Raw genomic sequence first — 20,737 nt, 5'->3', positions numbered from 1 at the left:
TGTCCATGTTATCTTCCTGGTTTTCATAATTGTCTTGGGGTTATGAAAGAATGGGGAAGATGGGTGAAGGGTGCATAGCAATTCTTTACACTAACTCTACAATGTTTTCTAAGAATGAGGTCGCCAGGCACAGTGGCTCACTCCTGTAATCCCAGCACTTTGGGAGGCCAAGGCGGGCAGATCATGGGGTCAGGAGTTCAAGACCAGCCTGGCCAACATGGAGAAACCCTGTCTCTACTAAAAATGCAAAAAAGTTAGCCGGACATGGTGGCGCGTGCCTCTCATCCCAGCTACTCGGGAGGCTGAGGCAGGAGAATCGCTTGAACCCAGGAGGCAGAGGTTGCAGTGAACCAAGATGGCACCACTGCACTCCAGGCTGGCCAACAGTGCGAGACTCCTCAAAAAATAAAAATAAATAAAAATAAATGAGATCATTTCAAAATGAAAAGTTTAAAAAAATTTTTTAAAGCAAAAAATTAACAACTAAGAACCAAGGCTGCAAAACAACAGCACCCCGGAGAGCGGCGTTCCAGCAGAGATGGTGATCTGAGAAGTCTGTAAGTGAAAGGAGGGAAAATCGGGAACTGCAGAGGGCGACTGCCACCGCACCCATCAGCCTCCAGGGGAAGAAGGGCAGAGGGGAGCCAGGAGGTGGGCAGAGCCGGAAGGAACAGCCTCCAGACACAGACGGGGGACAGAGCTCAGGCAGGTGCAGCAGGATCGCTGTAGCAATCTGGGTCTGACCACGAGGGGAGGCGCAGCTACCTGCAGCGCTGTGCACAAGGACGCCCTGCTCCTTCAGAGCAGTCTGTTCTACCCGCCACGTAGGAAGCAGGGAGATAGAAGAAAGAAACAGTTCCACAGTAAACCTGGGAGGGTTCTGGAGTCCTCACCTTTCCTCCAGTCCTCCCTGCAACAGTCAGGACGTCAGGCCCACCCTATGGGTGTGTGACCCATGGGGCCTGGCTGTCTTATAGGCAGAAGGGCATTTTCCCATGGGGTTGGAGCATGGGCATGCCGCTCCCCAGCCTGCCAGGAGTTGGGGGTCCGCTGCTGACTCGTGGCTGTAGTGGTCCCAGTGAGTGGCTGGTTGGAGTTAGGGGCTGTGCTCTAGGGCCAGACCAAATGCTATGCTGAAGTTTGCCCAATCAGACCAGACTAACCCCCAGGCCGGTGACTGTCTGCATGCTGGACATGTGACTTGAACTGGACCAGTAAGAGCCGGCCCTGGGGCTTTCTGGGAAAACCCTAGGCAGGTCCCCCTTTAGTGCAGGGGCTGAGCTGGGTAGAGAGATGTCGAGAGAGGTGGGCAGGGGGGCGGACTCTGTTTGCAAGGAGAAAAAGGCCGGTGGAGCCAGGCAGTGGCAAGTGAGAGCCTCTCAGGGTGTCCGGATCCCACCATGCCCAAGGACCTGGGCCATGGTGGGATGTGCCTGAGGGCTCTGGTGGCCCTTGCAGGGCACTGCACAGTGAGGAAGTAGAGACTGTTCAATGGAGCCTCAATGGCCTCACCCTACTTTTCTAGTGGGAGGTTCTTGTCTCCTGCGACTCCCCTGCATGGACTTTGCTGGTTGTGGGACTTGAAAAGGACACCAAGGACATCCCGGGAGAGGGACCCCAGGCCTCCCCAGGGGTGGAGGGGATGCGCAGTCATGCCCCTACTTGATCCGGGACCCAGAGGCAGAGGCTGTGACGGGTGGAGCTGTGCACAGCCCCGAGGCTGGTGGAGCAGTCCTGACCCCCAGCAGCTCAGGATGCGACTGTACCTGGAGACAGGGCCAATACAGAGGCAATGAAGTTAAAGCAGGCCATTAGGATGCACCCTCATCCAACCTGACCCATGTCCTTCTAAGAAGAAGAGATGAGGACACAGACACGCATGGAGGAAGGACCATGTGAAGACACAGTGAGATACATGTAAGCACGTATCCCTGCAAGCAGGAAGAGAGGCCTCAGGAGGAAGCAACCTGCTACACCTTGACCTTGGACTTCTGGCCTCCAGGAAAACAAATTTCTGTCATTAAGCCACCTCGTTTGTGGTATTCTACTGCGGCAAACTTAGGAAACAAACACAGGAGCATGTGAGCGGCGTGCGGGATGTTTCTGGCAGCAGGTACTCACGAGAGAGGCACGATGATGAGGAAGGGCCCATTGATGCGTTTGTGCTCCATGAGGTACGTGATGAGCGCAATGGTCTGGATGGTCTTCCCCAGGCCCATCTCGTCGGCCAGGATGCCGTTCAGGTTGTTGTTGTACAGGGACACCAGCCACTCCAAACCTTTGATCTGCAAGGACAGACGCGGCCACGCCAGGACTGAAGGCCGGGTCGGACACCAGAGGGTCCTCCCACTTCAGAGAGTCAGACACCGCCAGCCACGAGTTCTGCCTAAGCCACATCCCACCCTCTACTGCCTTTACCACGGATTTTTCCTCTGAACCAAACTGATTCTTTATCGCTTAGCCTCATCCTTAGCAATAACGTCTGTGAAGCTGCAGGATGACTGTGCTAACGATGGACACGTGTAACATTTCTAATACACATCTCAACAGCTCATTCCCAACTGTTACACTGTCTGCCTGTCCATGCCCCACACAGCACACAGGAAAAACCTGCCCACACCACGGGACACTTGCACTCAGGAAACCACGAGGGCTTCAGGGCGACTTCGTGAGGAATTCACTGCCTGAACATCATTTCAAGATAAAGAGAGGGATTTCCAAAGCCTGGGAGCTTTCTGAAATACAGGCCTTAAACAGAAGACTATTTGCAAACTGAAGATAACGTTATGAAGGAAAATTTGGAAATTTTCGTAATGGATTGAGGAAGTAAGTTCTGGCCAAGTTCTAATTCTTTTTTTTTTTTTTTTTTTTTTTGAGACCGAGTCTCACTCTCACCCAAGCTGGAGTGCAGTGGCCCGATCTTGGCTCACTGCAACCTCTGCCTCCCAGGTTCAAGCAATTCTCCTGCCTCAGCCTCCCAAGTAGCTGGGATTACAGGCATGCAACACCATGCCCAGCTAATTTTTTGTATTTTCGGTACAGACAGGGTCTCATCATGTTGGCCAGCCTGGTCTCAAACTCCTGACCTCAGGTGATCCACCCGCCTTGGTCTCCCAAAGTGCTGGAATCACAGCCATGAGCCACTGCGCCTAGCCAAGTTCTAATTATTTTAATTGCATGGGACTCTTGGAAAATTCCACTAACCATGAGCTTTGCCTTTGTTTCATTATTGTTTTATAGAGATGGGGTCTCGCTATGCTACCCAGGCTGGAGTGCAGTGGCTCTTCACAGGGACTATCTCACTACGGATCAGCACATCAGTTTTGACCTGCTCCATTTCTGACCTGGGCAGATTCGCTCCTCCTTAGGCCACCTGGTGGTGCCCCACTCCTGGAAGGTCATCATATTCATGCTGAACTTAGTACAGACACCTGATCGACATAGGGCGCTACAGCTCAGAAGTCCTGGGCTCGGGCTCTCCTCCCACCTAAGCCGCCCAACTATCTGGGACTACAGATGTGTGCTACCACCCCCAGCTAATTTTTAAAATATTTTTGTAGAGGCAGTGTCTCACTAAGTTGCCCAGGCCCACTTTCAACTCCTGGGCTCATGCGATCCTCCCATCTCAGCCTCTTAAGTAGCTGGGACTATAGGTGCATGTGCAGCTTTGAATGTTGATACTAGCACAAAAGGTTTAAGAGTTGTCTTAAAGAAAGTTGGGGCTGGGTGCACTGGCTTACATCTGTAATCCCAGCACTTTGGGAGGCCAAGGTGGGCGGATCACCTGAGGTCAGGAGTTTGAGACCAGCTTGGCCGACATGGTGAAACTCTGTCTCTACTAAAAATACAAAAACTAGCCGGGCGTGATGGTACGCACTTGTAGTCCCAGCTACTCAGGAGTCTGAGGCAGGAGAATCACTTGAACCCGGGAGGCAGAGGTTGCAGTGAGCTGAGATCGTGCCATTGCACTCCAGCCTGGGCAACAGAGAGGCTCCGTTTCAAAAAAAAAGAAAAGAAAAGAAACAACCAAATTGAAAACCAGAGAGAGCTGTTCTTTGGTTGGAGTTGTACTGGTTGTCTTGCGGGGCCTTGTAATGAGCTCGGGATGGCAGGCCGCATTAAGAGCATGAGCAGCTCTGTTTCATGACTGTCCCAAGTCAGGCCCAGGTGAAGAGCTTCAGAGCCACCAACTTTTCACCCTCACACAGGACCTGCTACCTCATCCCCAGAAGAAAGAGCGGAGTCCAGGGTGGCCGGCTCCTAGATCTAAGCTCCTGACGCTCGCCGTTTCACACCACACAGAGCTCAGGTAACCTGTCCTGAGCATGCAGATGCCCAGATCTGAGCTCCGGCCCTGGTTCAGTCCTACACATGGTGCAATGCTGAGGAGGTGCTGCACCTCTCTGCTCCTCAGGTGGCCCCGTCTCCTCTGTGAGGCCACTGGAGTGCAAATCGCTCCCACTCTGCCTGGCACATCAGGCACCCAGTAGACACTGACTTTCTGCTGTTGCACGTCCTCCTGGCAGCTAACCTACCAGACCACATCTCTGCTTTACACATGGGGAAACCGAGGCTCAGAGGGGAAGAGTGCATTGCCCACAAAGAGCAAAAGGTGAACTCAGGTCTGCCTGAGGTCTGAAGCCCGCACCACCTGGGAACACCTGGACCGAGGCAGCTACATGGCGGTGGCCTCCCCACCCCCTACCTCACCTGGTACTGTTTGAGGACACCATTGACCATAAGCGCTGACTGCTTGTCCACTCTCTCAGTGACAGCATGGGCCACGGCATAGTAGGACTGCAGGCCACGTGCAAGGGCCTGGGACACGCCATATTCATCATCGACATCTTGCTTGGCATTCCTGGGAGTGAGATGGAGGTGCCGGGTAAGGACACACATTCGTATCTGTGACAATGTGCTGGCTCCTGACACAAGCTCTGCGGAGTGGCCCTTTCTGCTGAATGACCTGTGGCCAGCACTGTAAGACACATAGAGGTGCAGCCGGACAGTGTGAGGCCAGGCAGGGCAGCCCGCACTAAGCCTGAGGGGTCCAGACTGGACTCCTGGGAGCTCTGGGTCCTGATTGCACCACCACAGTACAAGAATTCTGTCACTCTGATGGGCGTGGTGGCTCACGCCTGTAATTTCAACACTTTGGGAGGCTGAAGCAGGTGGATCACTTGAGGCCAGGAGATCAAGACCAGCCTGGCCAACATGGTGAAACCCCATCTCTACTACAAAAAACAAAAATTAGGCTGGGCACAGTGGCTTACACCTGTAATCCCAGCACTTTGGGAGGCCAAGGCATGTGGATCACCTGAGGTCAGGAGTTCTAGACCAGCCTGGCCAACATGGTGAAACCCCGTCTCTACTAAAAATACAAAAATTAGCCGGGCGTGGTGGCAGGCGCCTGTAGTCCCAGCTACTTGGGAGGCTGAGGCAGGAGAATGGCATGAACCTGGGAGGTGGAGCTTGCAGAGAGCCGAGATCGTGCCACTGCACTCTAGCCTGGGCGACAGAGCAAGACTCTGTCTCAAAAAAAAAAAAAAAAAAAAAGTTAGCCGGGCGTGGTGGTGCATGCCTGTAACCCCAGCTACTCAGGAGGCTGAGGTAAAAGAAACACTTAAGCCCGGAGGCAGAGGCTGCAGTGAGTCAAGAGATCGAGCCACTGCACTCCAGCCTGGGCGACTGAGCAAGACTGTCTCAAAACAACAAATAGAATGCTGTCACTTGCCACAGCACAGAAAGACACTCTGCACCTAGCCAGACGCTGATCATCATAGAACCCACCCTTTCTAAGAACAATTCATGAGCCTAAAGGTGAAAAGAAACACAGACTGAACAGGTTCATACAAAACCAGAACTGTTAAAACTTAGGCAATTTGTAATCTAATCTGAATGTTTTTCTTTTAAAAAGTAACTCTGGCCAGGTGCGGTGGCTCACGCCTGTAATCCCAGCACTTTGGGAGCTCAAAGTGGGTAGATCATGAGGTCAAGAGATCAAGACCATCCTGGCCAACATGGTGAAACCCCATCTCTACTAAAAACACAAAAATTAGCTGGACGTGGTGGCCCGCGCCTGTTGTGCCAGCTACTCAGGAGGCTGAGGCAAGAGAATCACTCGAACCCAGGAGGTGGAGGTTGCAGTGAGCCGAGATCGCACCACTGTACTCCAGCCTGGTGAAGAGCGAGACTCTATCTCAAAAAAAAAAAAAAAAAAAGTGACTTTTATCCACCTACATTTTTTTTTCTTGAGATGGAGTCTCCCTCTGTTGCCCAGGCTGGAGTGCAGTGGCACTATCTCAGCCCACTGCAGCCTCCTCCTCCCCATTTCAAGTGATTCTCCTGTCTCAGCCTCCCAAGTAGCTGGGACTCCAGGTGCACGCCACCATGCCCAGCTAATTTTTGTATTTTTAGTAGAGATGCGGTTTCACCAAGTTGGCCAGGCTGGTCTTGAACTCCTGACCTCAAGTGATCCACCTGCCTTGGCCTCCCAAAGTGCTGGGATTACAGGCCTGAGCCACCACGCCCAGCCCTCACTTGCTTTTTAACAGGATCTATTAATTCCTTACCATAAGCAATGAAGAGATTAGTGTGTTAACTGTGATGTGTTACAGGAGCAAAAGATGAGAAATATAACCTAAATGCTTGTCACCAAAGGACAGGCTACGAAAATGAGAATATAACGTGACGCAGTATGACACTGCACGCTGAGGACCAGACTGGAAGCACTCTGCACGGACAGGATGACCTCCAAGAGGGAAGGTTCAGTGAAAATAACAAGGTGCACACCAATGTACACTGGAGGTATGTATGCAAATGAAGACAAAAATATGCACATTTTGCTTGCTAATGCAGACAGCATCTCTGGAAGATGACACACGAGGCTGGAAAGTTTCCCCAGGGAGGGTAGTGGAAAGGGAGGGAGCCGGGGAGCAGAGAACAGGGTGAGGAGGGCTTCTCCCGCACACCTGACTGTACCTCGTAAGCATATGGTGAACCATGCGAATGCATTTGCTCTATTAAATCCCTATAAAATACATGAAATGTGAAGTAAATAAATTTGGTCTCTGTGGTTCCACAGTAGCAGCTGGCTGGACAGTGCTGAATGTCAGCTAGGGATGGCTGGGATTCTAGCCACTCCCACCAGCGCCACCTCACAGGAAGCTGGCACAGAACAATGTGTGTCGGGACCCCTTACTCAATGATGTGCCGCGCGTCCACCTCAGAGACGTCATCGCTGTCTGGATCTGGAATCTTCTTCTTCTCCTCCACGGGCAGGGTGGGAGGCTGCGCTGCCTGCGGCTGCTCTTCCTCCTCCTCCTACCAAGAGACAAGCCCATGTCACCTCAGTTCATCCCCCAGAGAGGGGGGACGGGACTCCCATGGGGAGAACACAGTTTTAGAAGCAAGTGATCTTCTTACAGCCCTCACCCCCTCTACCTATCCTGGAATGTGTGATGTTTATTATTTACATCTTTGTTTTAAAATTATGTATTTATTATTATTTTTTTAAATATATGGGAGTCTCAAGATGTTGCCCAGATGGCTTTGAACTCCTCAGCTCAAGCGATCATCCTGCCTCAGCCTCCCCAGCAGCTAGAACTACAGCTATGCACCACCACACCCAGCTCAAATGTTTTGAATTTTTGTAGATATGTAGTCTCGTGACATTCCCCGGGCTGGTCTCAAACTCCTGGGCTCAAGCAATCCTCTCGCCTCAGCCTCCCAAGTAGCTGGGACTACAGGCAAATGCCACCAAACTGGCTACATCTTTTTTTTTTTTTTTTTTTGAGACGAAGTGTCACTCTGTTGCCCAAGCTGGAGTGCAATGGCGTGATCTCGGCGCAGTGCAACCTCCAGCTCCCAGGTTCAAGCGATTCTCCTGCCTCAACCTCCCAAGTAGCTGGGATTACAGGCATGTGCCACCATGCCTGGCTAATTTTTGTATTTTTAGTAGAGACGGGGTTTCACTATGTTGGCCAGGCTGGTCTTGAACTCCTGACCTCGTGATCCGCCTGCCTTGGCTTCCCAAAGTGCTGGGATTACAGGCGTGAACCACTGCACCCAGCCCAGTAAACCGTTTTTGGTTTCCCCACCACAGATTCCCGACACTTCCTTTTTTTTGTTATTGTTGAGATGGGGTCTTGCTCTGTCACTCTGGCTGGAGGGCAGTGGTGCTATCTCAGCTCGCTGCTACCTTCACCCACTGGACTTAAGCGATCCTCCCACCTCAGCCTCTCGAGTAGCTGGGACCTTTTGCATTTTTGGTAGAGACAGGGACTCGCTATGTTGCCCAGGCTGGTCTCAAACTCCTGAGCTCAAGAATCTGCCTGCCTCAGCCTCCCAAAGTGCTGGGATTACAGGTATGAGCCACTGCACCCGGCCCCGACACTTCTTTTAAGGCTATCTCAGGGTATTGTGGACTTTCGTTACTAATTAGAAGTAGACTCCATATCTCTCCTACCCCTGTTATACAATGAACATTACACGTCTATTCTCTGCTGACCTACTAAAGCAGTTTATCAGTTGATTCTCTTGGATTTCCTAGGTATTAAATATCTTAGAGCCCACCATCACCCCGGCTAATTTTTGTATTTTTTAGTAGAGACGGGGTTTCATCATGTTGGCCAGGCTGGTCTCGAACTCCTGACCTTGGATCATCCACCCAACTTGCCCTCCCAAAATGCTGGGATTACAGGCGTGAGACACCATGCCTGGCTTTAAATATCTTAGAACCAACTTTCAATATTTATTGCTTGTAATTTACTTCCAGCTTTACTGACAAGTCTCAACCATCTACAATATGTCTGATAACACTGGCGACAAGAGGCATCTCAGTTTACTGCAAGTTATCTACGAACTTGTTTAATCATTCATGTTGCATCATTTAATGGCTTTCCAGCCTTTACTGCGATTTTGCATAACATATATTGATAACATAGACAAGAATGCATTTCCTTATCTTAAACTATTCTTGTATTGCCATTTAAATCCTACAAATACAACACAGTTGATTGTTCCCTCATCTATAATGGAACTGCTACAAAGCTTTAAAAATATGATCTGCAATTAATCTGTTAAGTAATTCCAGTGAAAAGCCAGTAGGATTTCCCTTAGGTCACAAAAAATGATTTTACAGATCACTTGGAATAAACAGGTGGTAATAACACCGACATTTTAGGCAAGAAAATCAGAGCTGGTACAGACATGCTGGAATTAAAATAGGAGTGAGACTTCTGGCTAAACCCAAATGAGGAGGTGGGCAAATTTCCTCCCCAAAAGCAACTATAAAGCCGGACAAATTGACAGAGTGAGCATTTCAGAGCTCAGCGAGTTGACCAAAGGTCTACTAGAATCACTGAACCTTAAAAAACTGAACTTCAGGTGGGAAGAGTGGGAGTTTGTAGCACTTTTACTGTGGGCCACTTTCACTTCTTCTGCCTCAGCTCTGGACATATGAACGTCTTACAGCTGGAGAGCTGCAGGCCATGAGGCTTGGCAGGGAGGTGGAAGGGGCTCAGTCACTTGTAGAAGGAAGCAATGCCCACAGCCAGTGGCACTGCTAATGGAGGTGAGATCAGCCACGGTAGGGAAAAGCGTATCACTGGCTGAGGCTGAGTCTGTGCATATGCAAAGAGACACCAAAGGACTCAGCAAAGCATAAGTGTCAGGGAGAACCCGACAATGGCCCAAATGTGGAATGCATCTCCTCATACAACTGAACCATCAGCAGGAGAAAGAAGGCGTGTGTCTGAGCACAAACTGTGGCCAATCTTTGGATGACCACTAACTGACAAAGAAACACTGCCTGCCCCTAATGAACCAGGAAAAAAATCACGAATAAGATAAAACCAAAAAATGTTTAAAAGAATTGAGGAAATACAGCAGAGGCTATACACACTATGCAGGAACCAGATTTCACAGACTTAGCCCCAGGAAATTACTAAATAGACTAGATGCCACCACAACCTCCCAGAGTTTTAAAAGTCAGACTCCAGGGTAGCTAAAGTACGCTTCAACTAAACATGAAGAGGTAAGCAAAAAAATAGGAGAGGCCAGGCGTGGTGGCTCACGCCTGTAATCCCAACACTTTGGGAGGCCAAGGCAGGCGGATCACCTGAGGTCAGGAGTTCGAGACCAGCCTGACCAACATGGTGAAACCCTGTCTCTACTAAAAATACAAAAAAAAATTAGCCGGGTTTGGTGGCATGCACCTGTAGTCCCGGGAGGCTGAGGCAGGAGAATCACTTGAACCTGGGAGGCAGAGATTGCAGTGAGCCGAGATTGCTCCACTGCACTCCAGCCTGGGTGACAGAGCGAGACTCTGTCTCAAAAAAAAAAAGGCACTATAAAAATAAAAATCTAGGGAAAAAAAAACATTAAACACAAAAGGCAGTAAAGGAGGAACAAAAACAGGAGGCATAGAAAAGAAATAGCAAATGTAAGCCCAATCATATCAGAAATTACAGTAAATATAAATGGTCTTAAAAACTCAGTCAAAAAGCAGTCACTGTCATACTAGCTGAAAATGCAAAACCCATATGCTGTTGTAGATTCAGGTTGAAAGTAAAGGAAGGGAAAAAGATGTACCATGTGAACAATAATCATAAGAGGGTTAGAGTGACTAACACAGAACAGACTTCGACGCACTGGTTCGTGCCTGTAATCCCAATACTTTGGGAGGCCCAGGTGGGTGGATCGCTTAAGGTCAGCAGTTCGAGACCAGCCTGGCCAACATGGTGGAACCCCATCTCTACTAAAAATATTTTAAAAATTAGCTGGCATGGTGGCGGGCGCCTGTAATCCCAGCTACTCAGGAGGCTGAGGCAGGAGAATCACTTGAACCCGGGAGGCGGAGGTTGCAGTGAGCGAGATCGCGCCACTGCACTCCATCCTGGGCTATAGAGTGAGACTCTGTCTCAAAAAAAAAAAAAAAATCACCGGTCAAGAGTTCAAGACCAGACTGGCCAACATGGTGTAACCCTGTCTCTACTAAAAATACAAAAATTAGCCAGGCATGGTGGCAGGTGCCTGAAGTCCCAGCTACTAGGGAGGCTGAGGCAGGAGAATCGCTTGAACACGGGAGGTGGAGGCTGCAGTGAGCCAACATCGCGCCACTGCACTCCAGCCTGGGCAACACAACAAGTCTCCATTTCAAAACAACAACAAAAAAATCATAAGTCGGACGTGGAGGTTCATGTCTGTAATCCCAGCACTTTGGGAGGCTGAGGCAGGTGGATCACTTCAGGTCGGGAGTTTGAGACCAGCCTGGCCAATATGATGAAACTCCATCTCTACTAAACATAAAAAAATTAGCTGGACGTGGTGGCAGGCGCCTGTAGTCCCAGCTACTTGGGAGGCTGAGGCAGGAGAATTGCTTGAACCCGGGAGGTGGAGGTTGCAATGAGCTGAGATTGCACCAGTGCACTCCAGCCTGGGTGACAGAGTGAGACTCCGTTTCAAAAAAAAAAAAAAAAAATGGGCAAATGAGGCAGACCATTCCCAGATAAGGGATGCCAAGCACCTGAAATGCAGCCAGTGTGAAAGAGAAAATGAGTCTTAAATTTTATGTAATGTGACTGATTTAATTTAAAATGGAAATGGTCACATGTCGCCAGAAGCTGCCCTATTGGATAGGACAGCTCTAAAGCACCGACTTCAGGCAGGCCTGGGCCCTGCTGTTCCCTGCCCCACAAGATGCCCAGCCAGGGCAGGAGACGGTCACAACACACAGGGTGGAAGTCACTGCCAGTGGGCACTGAGAGCCTTGAAAGCCAGGAAATGCACTCTTACCTCTTCCTCTTCTTCTGAGCCACTTTCTTCACTATCAGACCTCGGAGCTACTTCATACCTAGAAAAAATATAAGGGCTTTCATACAAATCTGCTCAGAGCCAGCAGAATTCACTTTCCCTACCAAACCTGCCGGGAATTCAAACAGAAGTAAAATTGCTCCTGGCTGCCACCTCCCTGGAACAAGGCCCACCGAGGACTTGGATCCCCACTGCATCTGGAATGCAAGGCCCAACTCACCCCGGGTTCATCTCGAGCCAGGCCTCCAGCTGCCCGGCTTTGGGGGCATCTGTGCCTGTGAGGATCTTCCCACTCTCCACGTGGATCACCTTCACCGGGAGGTCGCTCATCTGGCTGGTCTCATCCAGAGGCTGAAAAAGAGTCATTCGTGTGACACTGAGGTTGCAGGGCCTCCAGAACAAAGGCTTACAGAGGCCAAGGTGGGAAGCACCCACTCAACTGTCTGCACAGAAAATGGCAGGCAAACATGGCCAGTGGTGGGAAAATGCGTAAACTGTATACTCAGTAATCCAGTAAAAATATATAACCCATCAATCTTGGCTGACACTTGTTTCTTCTTTTTTTTTTTTTTTTTGAGACGGAGTCTCGCTCTGTCACCCAGGCTAGAGTGCAGTGGCGTGATCTCGGCTCTCGGCTCACTACAACCTCTGCCTCCTGGGTTCAAGCAATTCTCTGCCTCAGTCTCCCAACACCTGTTTCTTTAAGGTAACTGGCATATACATTGTAATTTTCAAATAGTCCAGACACTCATAGCTGAAAATTCAGGCCGGGCTGGTCTCAAACTCCTGGCCTCATGTGATCCACCCGCCTTGGCCTCCCAAAGTGCTGGGATTCCAGGCGTGAGCCACTATGCTCGGCCCATTTTTATTTATTTTTTATTTTTATTTATTTATTTTTTTGAGACGGAGTCTCACTCTGTCACCCAGGCTGGAGTGCAGTGGTGTGGTATCGGCTCACTGCAAGCTCCACCTCCCAGGTTCATGCCATTCTCCTGCCTCAGCCTCCAGAGTAGCTGGGACTACAGGTGCCCATCACCATGCCCAGCTAATTTTTAGTATTTTTAGTGGAGACGGGGTTTCACTGTGTTAGCCAGGACGGTCTCGATCTCCTGACCTCATGATCTGCCCACCTCGGCCTCCCAAGGCCCATTTTTTTTTTTTTTTAACGAAAACTGAAGAGCATCATGTGGGCTCTCCCCATTCTTCTGTGCTCCAGCCTAAGTTTTTCTCTTCACAGTTTTCCACTGGTATCAGTTTCCTGTCCATCCTTCCAGATCAATTCCATGGATAAGAAACAAGGACTTAGACATTTCCACTTTCTCCCTCTTTTTTACACTAATGGTTATATAATTTACATTCTTTGGACCTTGATTTTTTCCCCCACTTATACTCTATTTGTAGATTTCATCAAGGGTCCTCATTCTTTTTTGTTAAAAAGCTAATTGAAATATTTCAAAAATAATTCCTCTTAGCAACAAATATGAAACTCCTCCTGTTGAGATTCAATGGATAAACATTTTCTCCCTCATCAATTCTTGTATATTTCCTAGAAAAAACTTCCAGGATGCAGAAAAAGTTCTTGGTTCAAATTTTGGTTTTCATCTTCCAGGAATTTATAACTACCTGCAAAACTGCTGCGCTCACAGTGTCAATACCGTCCACACAGCGGAGGGATATCAGTCTCTACGCGCTAAAAGCTCACCCACAGAGCGGCCACCATAGAGAGTCACAGCAACCTCTTACCCCAACAATGGGCTCTGCAGGCTGCCTCAGTCAGGGACTTTCAACTCCACATCCTCTCTGGGATCACTGGGAGGAGCAGTCAAAGATGCCGATTGCTGCATGCCTCCCCTACACCCAAAATTCTGATTGAACTCCTCTGGAGTGAGGCTTGGGCATCCTCGCTTTTTTAAATTTTTAATTTACTTTTTATTTTTTGGAGACGGGCTCAGTACCATGGTTATTCACAGGTGTGATCACAGCCTCAAAGCCCTGGGCTCAAGTGATCCGCCTACCTCTGGCTCCCAAGCAGCTGGGACCACAAGTGCACACCACCATGCCCAGGTAATTATTTTATTTTTTGGAGAGACAGAGTCTCCCTATGTTGCCCAGGTTGGTCTTGAACTCCTGGACTAAAGCAATCCTCCCACCTCAGCCTCCTGAGCAGCTGCAACGACAGGCACATGCCTTCATGCTCAGCTACTACTTAGAAAAAGGTCCCCGGAGGATCACTTGAGCCCAGGACGTCAAGGCTGCGGTGAGCCATGATCTCATCACTGGACTCCAGCCTGGACAATAGAGAGACCTTGTCTCAAATAATAGTAGTAATAATAATAGAGAGCTCCCCAGGTGACTAGAACACACAACAGAGGCTGAGTACCACTGTCCGAGAACAAGGAAAACCCACAAGCAGCAGCAAGTGCCGGTGCCTGTTCTCAACACTCCACAGGACAGGCAGCCACAGCAGGACTGAGCACAAGCTCCCACTTCATGCACTTTCCCACTTCATGACTTTTTTTTTTTTTTTTTTTTTTGAGACAGAGTCTCACTCTGTCGCCCAGGCTGGAGTGCAGTGGTGTGATCCGCCTCCCGGGTTTAAGCGATTCTCCTGCCTCAGCCTCCCAGTAGCTGGGACTACAGAAGCCACCACGCCTGGCTAATGTTTGTATTTTTAGTAGAGACTGGGTTTCACCATACTGGCCAGACTGGTCTCGAACTCCTGACCTCATGATCTGCCTGCCTCGGCCTCCCAAAGTGCTGGGATTACAGATTTGAGCCACCGCACCTGGCCCATTACTTTTTTCTTGAGTCCTCCAGATGGCTTCAGAACTGTGAGACAGAACTGGCTGACAGAGAGAGACCCTGTCTCAAGTAATAAAAAGCTCCCCAGGCTGGAATGCAGTGGTACAAACACAGTGCACTGCAGCCTGGACCTCCTGGGCTAAGTTATCCCCCCACCTCAGCCTCTCGAGTAGGTGGGACTACAGGCGTGCGCACCAAGCCTGGTTAATTTTTTGTAGAGATGAGGTTTCACCATGTTGCTCAGGCTGGTTTCGAACTCCTGGGCTCAAGCGATCCACCCACCTTAGCATCCCAAACTGCTGGGGTTATAGGCATGAGCCACCACACCTGGTCCAAAGTAACTTCTTTTTTTTTTTTTTTTGAGACAGAATCTCACTCTGTCACCCAGGCTGGAGTGGAATGGCCATGAACCTGGCTCACTGCAACCTCCACCTCTCAGGTTCAACCGATTCTCTTGCCTCAGCCTCCCAAGTAGCTGGGACTACAGGCGTGTGCCCCCACACCTGGCTAATTTTTTGTATTTTTAGCAGAGACGAGGTTTCACTATGTTGGTCAGGCTGGTCTTGAACTCTTGACCTTAGGTGATCCGCCCACCTTGGCCTCCCAAAGTGCTGGGATTACAGGCATGAGCCACCGCACCTGGCCCCAGTAACTTCTGGACACAGTATTTGGAACACATATCCTGAGGTAGAGGAACTCTATAAATACTGAACTCTAACTAGGAGACTTCTGCATAGAGGTGTCCATTAGCACTTTGGAACGTACTTTCTATGTATTCTAAAATGGAGCAGGTAAGTAAGCCTATTATTGCTAAGGGAAATCAGGTTGCTGATTTTAGAATTATGGAAAGGCGGAAAGGATAAAAATTAACCCTGTGCTGTTGGATTAGAATTGGAGGTGTCAGTATAACCTCAAGATTCTTTTTGCGTGTGAGATAGGGTCTCACTGTCTTGACCAGGCTGGAGTGCAATGGTGAGATTACAGCTCACTACAGCCTCAAACTCTTGGACTCAAGTGATCCTCCCACCTCAGCCTCTCAAGTAGCTGGGACCACAGGTGCATGCCACTACACCCAACTAATTTTTAAAATTTTTTATAAAGACAAGGTTTTGCCATATTGCCCACACTGGTCTCGAACTCCTGGGCTCAAGTAGTCCTCCCATATTGGCCTCCCAAAGTACTGGGAATACAGGCATGAGCCACCATGCCCAGCCACAAGTTTTAATATATACAAACAGCAATGCAGATGAGTATGTGTACATACATCTATTTCCCAGATCCGGCTGCTCAGAGGGCCTAGAAGCAGTGATGGCCCACTAGCAGGAAGCACCCCCAAAGTCAGATCTTGGCATGTAAATATTCTTCTGTAATAATACGAAATATAGCCAGGCATAGTGGCTCATGTCTGTAATCCTAGCACTTTGGGAGGCCAAGGCAGGTAGATTGCTTGAGCTCAGGAGTTCGAGACCAGCCTGGGCAACATGGTGAAACCCTGTCTCTACAAAAAAATACAGAACACTTAACCAAGCATGGTGGCGTGCGCCTGTAGCCCCAGGTACTCAGGAGGCTGAGGTGGGAGGATCGCTTCAGTCCAGGAGGTTGAGACTACAGGGAGCCATGATTGCACCACCACACACTCCGGCCTGGGTGACACAGGGAGACCCCGTCTTGACAGACAAAAAAAAAAAAAAAGGAACCAGGACTCCCTGGAGAAAGAGCTGGCTCCAGAGAGCTCAGGCAGGGAAAGCAGAAGAAAAGTCTGATGAGGAGGGAAGTGCTCCAGGAATGGTGGGCACGTACCAAAAGCAAACAGGAGCCAATGGCAAGGGGCTCCTGCTGGCTAAAGCTAAATGACCAAAAGAAATCATTTTAAAGGATCGGAATCCATTCATTCAACTAAACAAGAATCCATAAGTCTACACCAGGGGTTGGCAGACCACGGCCACAGGACTAACAGGACCGAAGAGAAAGCTTTTCCTACTATAGAAAAACAAACAAATCAATGCAGAAAGAACGATGGAAATAAAAGTCACCATCCTGTAGCCATCACAGCAAAAACTGATACAGGCAAAAAAAAAAAAAAAAAAAAAAAGATACTAAAAGGAGTAGCTGGAATTCTGAGGAGTTACAACATAGTTACAGAGTCTCAAGTATCTCCCTACAGGGTACTTACTGATTACAAAAGAAAAAAACAGTAACTGGACAGTGGAGATCCCTTGGCAGGGGTTCCAAGTCAGCATCACCAGTGACCTTATTTGCTAACCTCCGCCATGCACTCTCGATATGACACCCTGAGAGGGACCCAGGGCCATGTTGGGTCTGCCTGCCAGAGACACATAACCCAACTCCAACCACAAGGAACATCAGACAAACCAAAGTCCGGGGCCACTGGATGACATAGCTGGCCTGAAGCCAAGCGTGGTGGCTCACGCCTATAATCACAGCCTTTGGAAGGCCGAGGTGGGAGGATCACTTGAGTCCAGGAGTTCAAGACCAGCCTGGGCAACATGAGACCCCATCTCTGCAAAAACACACACACACACACACGGAGCTCTTTAAGACTGAAGCTGACTAAAGGGACCTCCACTAAATGTGACCCGGGATTCTCTGCTGCTGTGAAGATAACTGGAAAAACTGGCCAAACCTCATACGAAGGCCTATAGATTGGATAACAGTGCTGTACCAATGTTCACCTCCTGTGTCCGTCACCTCGGTACAGTGTGCAGAAACAACCTTGTCTTTATGAAGTAGATAATGAATTACATGCAGGTAAGGCGCTGTCACGTCTGCATTTGACTCTCAAAGAGTTTAGGAAAAAACACAGGTGAAGGCCAGGTGCGGGGGCTCATGCCTATAATCCTAACACTTTGGGAGGCTGAGGCAGGAGGATGCCTGAGCCCAGGAATTGGAGACCAGCCTGAAAAACATATGGAACCCCCGTCTCTATAGAAAATAAATTTTAAAAAATTAGGCCAGGCATGGTGGCTTATGCCTGTAATCCTGGCACTTTGGGAGGCCAAGGCGGGTGGATCACTTGAGATCAGGAGTTCAAGACCAGCCTGGCCAACATGGTGAAACCCCGTCTCTACTAAAAATACAAAAACTGGCTGGCCATGGTGGATCAAGCCTGTAATCCCAGCATTTTGGGAGGCCGATGTTCACGAGGTCAGGAGATTGAAACCATCCTAGCTAACACGGTGAAATCCCATCTCTACTAAAAACACAAAAAATTAGCCGGGCGTGGTAGCAGGTGCCTGTAGTCCCAGCTACTCGGGAGGCTGAGGCAGGAGAATGGCATGAACCCAGGAGGCGGAGCTTGCAGTGAGCCGAGATTGTGCCATTGCACTCCAGCCTGTGTGACAGAACGAGACTCCGTCTAAAATAAATAAATAAATAAATAAATAAAAATAAAATTAATTGGGCGTGGTGGTGGATGCCTATAATCCCAGCTACTCAGGAGGCTGAGGCAGGAGAATTGATTGAACTCGCGGGGCGGAGGCTGCAATGAGCCAAGACTGCACCACTTTACTCTAGCCTGGGCAAAAGAGCAAAACTCCATCTCAAAAAAAAAAAACAACTTAGCTGGGTGTGGTGGGGCATAACCGTAATCCCAGCTACTCGAAGGGTAGGATCACTTGAGCCCAGGAGGTCAAGGCTGCAGTGAGCCATCCGCCACTGCAATCCAGCCTGGGTGACAGAGAGACCCTGTCTCAAAGAAACAAAACAAAACACAAAACGTGAAAATGGAGACTCTGGGTGAAGAACACACAGGACATCTCTGGACGGTTCTTGCACCTCTCCTGTAAGTCGGACGTTACAACAAAGTAAAACCTGAAAGATGAATCCTGTGGCACATGCATAGAAAAAGGTCTGGAAGAAAACACAACATGTGGGATGTGGGGTCGGGTGGGATGGGCGTCAGAGGACACCCTGGGATTCTCACCATCATCATATGTCATTGTTCGTAATTTTAAAAGAACACAGGTTTTAAAGTCTGAAACAGACCAACGCCTTAGGGCTAGCTTGATACTTCCACAAGAAACCCTGCTTCCTCACCTCGCCATCCGGTCCGATGGCAGGCGTCTGTCCTTCTGCATTTTCTGCCTTCTGGAAATAGAGAGAGACACCGTCAGGCCCTGACCCGCAAGGCTGAGGCCACACACGTGAAGACGGCTGCTCCCATCCCACCCGCGGCGGGCACCATGCCAGGCCCAGCACACCTTCTTTTTCTTTTTCTTCTTTTTCTCCTTGGCGACCTGGGCAGCCTTGTGCTGCCGCACCAGCTCCGTGAGGTTAGCCACGTACTCGTCTGTCTGCTGCAAGAGGTAGGCCAGGCGCTTGTCCTTCTTCTGGTCGATGAGCTTGCGGTACCCCTCCTCATCTTCAGCCTACAAAAGCATGGGGGTTACTGCAATGTGGTGGCACAATGTGCATGTCTGTGAGCACCCACGGCCAGTCAATCCAGAAGCGCACTGAGGGCGCGCGTGGCTCACGCGGGTGCCGTGCCACCAGCCCTTCACACGGCAATCGACTCCTCATTCAGGAATCATTTCCTCAAAACCTACCAAGGGCTAGGTTCCAAGGGCACCTGCTAGGCAGACAGTCCTGCCAGGAGCCATTTACAGAGGCCATGAGCCAGTCCTGTCCTACCCACTCTGTCCACGAAATACACCCCAAACCCAAAGCCTTCTCTCCACCAAGTCCAAGGTGCATCCCTCCCACCACCTCCTACAGCAGCCCCCCACCTTTCTAAGAATACATCAGATCACATCACCCCACTGCCAAAACCCTCCCGGGTGAGGCTCCCCTTCATGATCAGAACTCAACCCAGAGTCCTCCCAATGGTCTGAAAGGTCCCACCTCCCACCTGCCCCTGTAAGCTCTGACCTCACCTCCTGCCCCACACGACGCTGTTCTGGGAGCCCAGGGCTACCGGCTGCCCTGGCACATGGCTGCCTGCCACCTCAACCTTTGTCCGCACTGCCTGGGGCTCCTTCCCTGGGTCTCTGCGTTTGTGCATCAGGGCCACCCTTTGGGCCTCTGTTTCAAGGCTTTTACTTACTACCCTGTCCCTCCCCTTCCACTCCACTTCCCCCTCCTCACTGTAGCGGTCACCATCCACTACTCTGTTTGCTTCATTCGCGTATCTGCCCCTCAAGCACAACCAGGAGCCCCCACAAGGGCAGGGGCCATGTCCCCGTACACAGAGCAGCACCTGGCCCAGAACACGCTGCCAATATCTGCCCAACCAGCGACTCAGTCACAAATAAATGGTCAGAGATGTTTATGCTAGGGGTCGGGGGTCTGGATCACACCACCTGGCTCTCACAGAACGAGGGAAGGGGGCACCACCTCCATTTTCCAGAGAAGGCAGAGGAGCCGGCTAAGTGGCCTGAGGTCACACAGTCATTCTGATGATCAGAGAGATCAGCAAATATCCAAGCCCAGGACTGACTCCCAAGCCCGCGCCTGCTCTTTTCCCTCTGTCCCACCTCTAACTCTGAGCTGTGAAATGCCTTGGCGTAACCCTGGGGAGTGACCCCTGGAGCCCGCAGTACCAGCTACATGTGTAGAAGAGCGCACGTCAAGAAGGCAGGACCATACCATGAGCCTCCGCATGCGCTCCTTCTCGATCCGCTCGTTCTCTTTCTTCTGCTCCCGCTCCGTGTTGGCGTGGTACGTGGCCACTGCCTTGGTCAGCTTCTGGATTTTGCCTGTGACGGATCTGTGATATTCCTTGAAATCCTTGGCATGCTGGAGAATGCTATTGAGGTATTCCTGCAGGAACGCACAAAAGAGAAGGCTGACCCTTCAGCAGCATGGTGGACACATCTCCCCGCAAGGCTTGTTTAAAACCTAGAACATTGGCCTGTAATCCCAGCACTTTGGGAGGCAGAGAAGGGCAGATCACGAGGTCAGGAGATCGAGATCATCCTGGCTAACACGGTGAAACCCCGTCTCTACTAAAAATAAAAATAAAAAAATTAGGGCTGGGCACAGTGGCTCATGCCTGTAATCCCAGCACTTTGGGAGGCTGAGGCGGGCGGATCATGAGGTCAGGAGATCGAGACCATGGTAAAACCCCATCTCTACTAACAAAAAAAATTCAAAAAATCAGGCG

The 20,737-nt window shown here is 50.0% G+C and overlaps 1 protein-coding gene across 26 annotated transcripts in view; it reads right to left on the bottom strand.

Annotated features, from left to right (window-relative positions):
* SMARCA4 (SWI/SNF related, matrix associated, actin dependent regulator of chromatin, subfamily a, member 4) overlaps positions 1-20,737 on the bottom strand; it is a 101,377-nt gene that overhangs the window by 47,027 nt on the left and 33,613 nt on the right. For all 26 annotated transcript variants that reach the window (XM_016935029.4, XM_016935038.4, XM_016935042.4 and 23 more), the window contains 8 exons: positions 20,221-20,394; positions 18,837-19,004; positions 18,673-18,723; positions 12,035-12,165; positions 11,797-11,854; positions 7,202-7,323; positions 4,711-4,861; positions 2,122-2,285 (listed from right to left, as the gene is read on the bottom strand). In XM_016935029.4, coding sequence (XP_016790518.1) covers positions 2,122-2,285; positions 4,711-4,861; positions 7,202-7,323; positions 11,797-11,854; positions 12,035-12,165; positions 18,673-18,723; positions 18,837-19,004; positions 20,221-20,394 — 1,019 coding nt within the window. The remainder of the gene's footprint in view (positions 1-2,121; positions 2,286-4,710; positions 4,862-7,201; positions 7,324-11,796; positions 11,855-12,034; positions 12,166-18,672; positions 18,724-18,836; positions 19,005-20,220; positions 20,395-20,737) is intronic.

This window comes from Pan troglodytes, chromosome 20 (assembly GCF_028858775.2).
Source record: "Pan troglodytes isolate AG18354 chromosome 20, NHGRI_mPanTro3-v2.0_pri, whole genome shotgun sequence".
Taxonomy (NCBI): domain Eukaryota; kingdom Metazoa; phylum Chordata; class Mammalia; order Primates; family Hominidae; genus Pan; species Pan troglodytes.
The sequence above is the reverse complement of the archived record's forward strand: the minus strand, read 5'-3'. Positions and strand labels throughout refer to the sequence as shown.